The following is a 4,608-nucleotide window of genomic DNA, read 5'->3' on the forward strand; positions in this document are numbered from 1 at the left end:
AAGTACCTCCCTGCCCACTATGGGATGTCAGATGGCATCATTTTCAAATGTAGCATTTCACGTAATACAACAGATACACAGAGTAATCAACATTGAAACAGTACCATCACCAATAAGAGAACATTTTCAAATGTTAACATTTCACATAAACCAACATATTTATATCTCAATACACAGGCACCACTACAATGGTGTACTGTGTATAAAATATTTTGAATCTATAACTTTGTAAAGGAAGTTATCGCCCTGAAGATTCCATCGAATACAATATTCTCCAACACGATGAGTCTCTGATTGGGAAATGAAAATGTTGCTGCTTGAACCTCGAAGACATAAAAAACAATACAAAACGAAATGGAAACTTCAATTTATTAAACCAAGACAGATAATGTGGACGTCATGTCCCATCCTAAGTCTTCAGTGTTGCTGTTGGCCAGGGACCCCTTGTAAAGCGCTTTGAGCACATTTGGATATTGTGCTACATAAAAGCTCAATTTTTTAACTGCTTAAACTCGCTGTACCTGAGGTTCAATGTGTGTTAGTCACACTCATTGCCACATTCCAAGTGTGTTTATTGCCTCTGATCATGTGAAGAATTACACATAGTTCTTTAGACACGATTCATAATTAGTCTCGAAATAAGAAAAAGCTGAAGATCTGAAATCTAATTAGGGATCATATTCTGAGAACATTTTTAAAAACCACCTTATCATCTCTATGCACTCGATGTAACACAGAGAATATACGGACCGACCTATCGTTGTGGAGAATATGTGAGATCTTTACAAGGAGGAAATCAAAACACAGTGGTCTTGAATAATATATTATGTAATATAAATATAAAACACAAAAGCATTGTAGCATTGTGATTCAAGATAAGATTACCCATTGTTCATTCTCTCTCTCTCTCTCTCTCTCTCTCTCTCTCTTTCACAAACACACACACACACACAAACATACTCACACATTATCACATACAAATGTCTTCTTACTAGAACAATCACTTGTAAGTAAATCCCATATCTCCGTAAGGTGAGATAACAGGCAAGAATATCGTACACAAATCTTACAACACATTCATTAATTAAAACAAGTCTTCAATACACACTACACGTAGCCTAAATAAATATATAATTATGTTAAAAATCCCTGCAGAATGACTGTCGTGTAAAGCTATCGTCATGAACATCAGCAAATGATTTCAACACAATCTGATGATGTCTCCCCTTTATCAGGAATGTAAAGAGACAAATCAGCCACAAATTACAATTGAAAAAAGTTGTTCATATTTTTCATGTAACATAAACACATAGCGGAAAACTTTTCAAAAAGCTAAAACGGGACACTCTAACACACAATACCATCATGACTCCAAAATAATAATATTTAGACTGTTATATACTATAATCCAGATTTAAAGCTTTTTCTATTCCTTGTTTTAATTTGCTAGTCAACAAAAACATTACCCTGGGACATAGAAGGCCCATTCCCATATCTATATATATATATATACAAACAGTCAATTTTGCCAATTAGGACAGTCCCAGTTTTAACAGAACAGTTGGCAGCTATGAAAACATATTGACACATTAGATAACATATAAGATTGTCCTCACTGCGTTACAACAACATATTGAGCAAAGTATTTAGACTTTGGATTGTATTTTTTTTTTTAATAATGATGATAATAATAATAATAATAATAATAATAATAATAATAATAATAATAATAATAAAAAACATTTTTAATAATGATGATGATAATAATAATAATAATAACAATAATAATAATAATAATAATAAAAACAATAACAATAATAATAACAATAATACTAATACTAATAATAACAATGATAACAAAAATATAAAAATTAATAACGATAATATTAATGATGATGATGATGATATTTATTCATCTAAATATCTTTGTTTCCAAAGATTTAAAAGAAAATAACATTCATCACAGTGTATTGGAAAAAAAATTCCCAGGTCACAACCACATTCATATGGTCATAAAAAAAAGTCCCTCGTGTTGTACCCTTTTATCAGAGCTGAAGGTGCCAAAAAGTTTTTAAAAGGAGGACAATTTTGAACGATTCCTTTTAGCCCCATTTCTACTGCATAAACCCCCACTTTTGAGCAATTCAGATCATAAACTATCATTGTGTTTTGTTTGTTTTGTATTTAAGGGTTTAACGGCGCTTGCAACACATTTAGGTCACATCAGCACCAGTAAAAAGATGAAAATAGGACAGTCAAAATATTCTAGATTTACAATCAAAGCACAAAAAGTAAGACAAAGGTAAATGGGTTAAAATAGGGAACAGATGTAGATTCCAAGAGCATACAATCAATGTACTTAGTTTGAGATCACCTTAAAGTGTTACCCAGACACCTGCACAGGATCCACTAAGAGGAAACACACCCAAATGTTTACAGGATACACAACCAACAATACGTAACAGAGAGATGATTTACAAGGAAAAAAATTATCATCTCCCAAAATTATAACTATACATTTGACTGTTTTTCCTCCCAGTCAAGAACCCCAACCAGGGCTGAGACAACGCTAAGTAATCCCATTCCAAGACAAAGACAGAAAGTAACTCGGAAAAAAAAAAAACAGATATAAGGGGATAAAAGACACAGTAAGTGACCTCCCTGCTCACTATGGGAGGTCAGGTATCCCACCCAGTGTGGAGAGTGGAAAACTGCACCGATGCTCATGCATTTGATGAGCTGGAAATTCCCCTCTGACTCCGAAATCAAAGACTTCCGCTGATCCGTGGAAAACCATCAGCACTGTTTTATATGAGTTACTTTTAGTAGTAGTAGTACCTTCAGAGCCAATAGGCCCATGGTTTCTATAGCGTGAAACAGAAAATAGCAACTGCTTGCTACTCTTTGGATAGGACACTTAGTCTATCGCAAAGTACTTCTGCCAGATCTAACAGACCCAGCTTTCCCAATCACTGCTGGCTGGACAGGGGGTCAGAAAAAAACTCAAGTGCAATCGGTATCGATCTCAGTCCCTTTGCTTGAGAAGTGAGTACTCTACCAACTGAGCTATCGCGACCCCGGTGAGTTACATTTACTGGATATAAAACAAATTTTTAAATAAAGATTTAAAAAAAAAAAAAGAAAAAAATAGAGATCGCTAGGTGAACATATAACCAAATTCAAAAGCAGGAGATGGTAGACTGGGTCCCATATAACCTATAATCCAAAGCTGTGGTCCATGTCAGTGACATATCCCCAGGTCAAGGGGTTGAAAGGGTAAGCTGGGTCCCACCATCGGATGACCTTGACCCCAATAACGTCGTCTAGGTTGGCCACAATGTCCGCCTGGCCAGCACCGGAGCTGACAGTGGAGTCGAAATGAAGACGAAGGCGGTGATGACGGAAACCAACACTGAGGGTCATGAAAACCTGTGAGGGAAGAGGGAAGAGAATAGAATACAAGAATTATCAAAATTTGAAATTCAATTTTTTTTTAATATCGCCAAACAGGCGTCATGTCTCGTTCTACATGTTACGTGTTACTGTTGGTTAGGGCTAGGGACCCTTTGTAAAGCGCTTTGAGCATGTTTAGTAGAAATTGCTCTCAAGTTTTTGGGTTTTTTGTTTTTTTTTGTAATACAGATTTAAAAAAAAAATAAAAAGTAGTCCTTCAGAGCCATTTGACCCATGGAGCCGAAGTTTATCCTGGTTTCTATAGCGTGAAACGGACAATAGCGTTGAAAATAGGCGGTAGGGGGAGAGTTCAGAAAACATACAAACTTAATCCAGTTTTTGTATTTTTGATACTGGCTTAAACTTCTAGCATCTAAATCACCTCAACATAAAATCAAATTTAGGTAGTCGATCACATTTAGCTGTCAGCAAAGCAAGACTGAGAACAGTCCTTATATTTACCTGTTTTAAAAGAAGACCCATGACAGGGGGAACAGATGCAAAATGGCAACAAATCACTTGGAGAACACAACAGCCTTCCTCTGAATTGTCAAAAATGTCAGTGTAACCTGTGGAAGAAAGGAAATAAATAAATTTAATTTTAACATTATCGAAAGATAATCAATCCTCTACGGCCTGCTGAGACTTGAGGCGATGCAAGGGATCTCCAGCTGGTCCTGTCAGCAGCAATTATCAAAAGGTAAGTATGACTTAAATAGCCGTGAAATCATCAATTTCCTTAAACGAATCATATGCCTTCAGAATCTGCCAGACCCATCATGCATTATTTCGGATAGAATTTCTGACCTATCACCTCAAATGATAGTGCGTCATGATGACATAAATGCCCAAAAAATTATTCTATAATAAAAAATGTGAGACTTAAGTAAAGTTAATATATAGAGATAAAAATAGGTTAAATATATCTCATGATATTTACCAGGTATCCCATTGATTGCAGTTATTAACTGGGTTTGCACATTAAATTTGTGGCTCTGCAGTGAAATGTTTCATCTTTTTGTGAACTTTGGCTTTGGCCTTAGCATTACATTATATACATAACATACCTAAACTTAAAGGTAAATGAGCTCTTGGCTAAAGACAATGGCAGATATTGTAAGAGCGCGAGCACAAAAAGGAAGCCTAACGGACAAT

At 35.4% G+C, this 4,608-nt stretch overlaps 1 protein-coding gene across 1 annotated transcript in view; it reads right to left on the reverse strand.

The window, feature by feature from the left end:
• Positions 1 to 1,892: 1,892 nt before the first annotated feature.
• The window catches only part of LOC144979029 (transmembrane protein 183-like), a 4,507-nt gene continuing 1,791 nt past the window's right edge, over positions 1,893 to 4,608 (reverse strand). The window contains exons 2-3 of the mRNA XM_078925645.1: positions 3,916 to 4,022; positions 1,893 to 3,429 (exon numbers count right to left, since the gene is read on the reverse strand). Coding sequence (XP_078781771.1) covers positions 3,217 to 3,429; positions 3,916 to 4,022 — 320 coding nt within the window. The 3' untranslated portion in view covers positions 1,893 to 3,216. The remainder of the gene's footprint in view (positions 3,430 to 3,915; positions 4,023 to 4,608) is intronic.

The sequence above is a fragment of the Berghia stephanieae genome, chromosome 8 (assembly GCF_034508935.2).
Source record: "Berghia stephanieae isolate SIO BIC M18660-M18661 chromosome 8, UCSD_Bste_1.3, whole genome shotgun sequence".
NCBI lineage: Eukaryota > Metazoa > Mollusca > Gastropoda > Nudibranchia > Aeolidiidae > Berghia > Berghia stephanieae.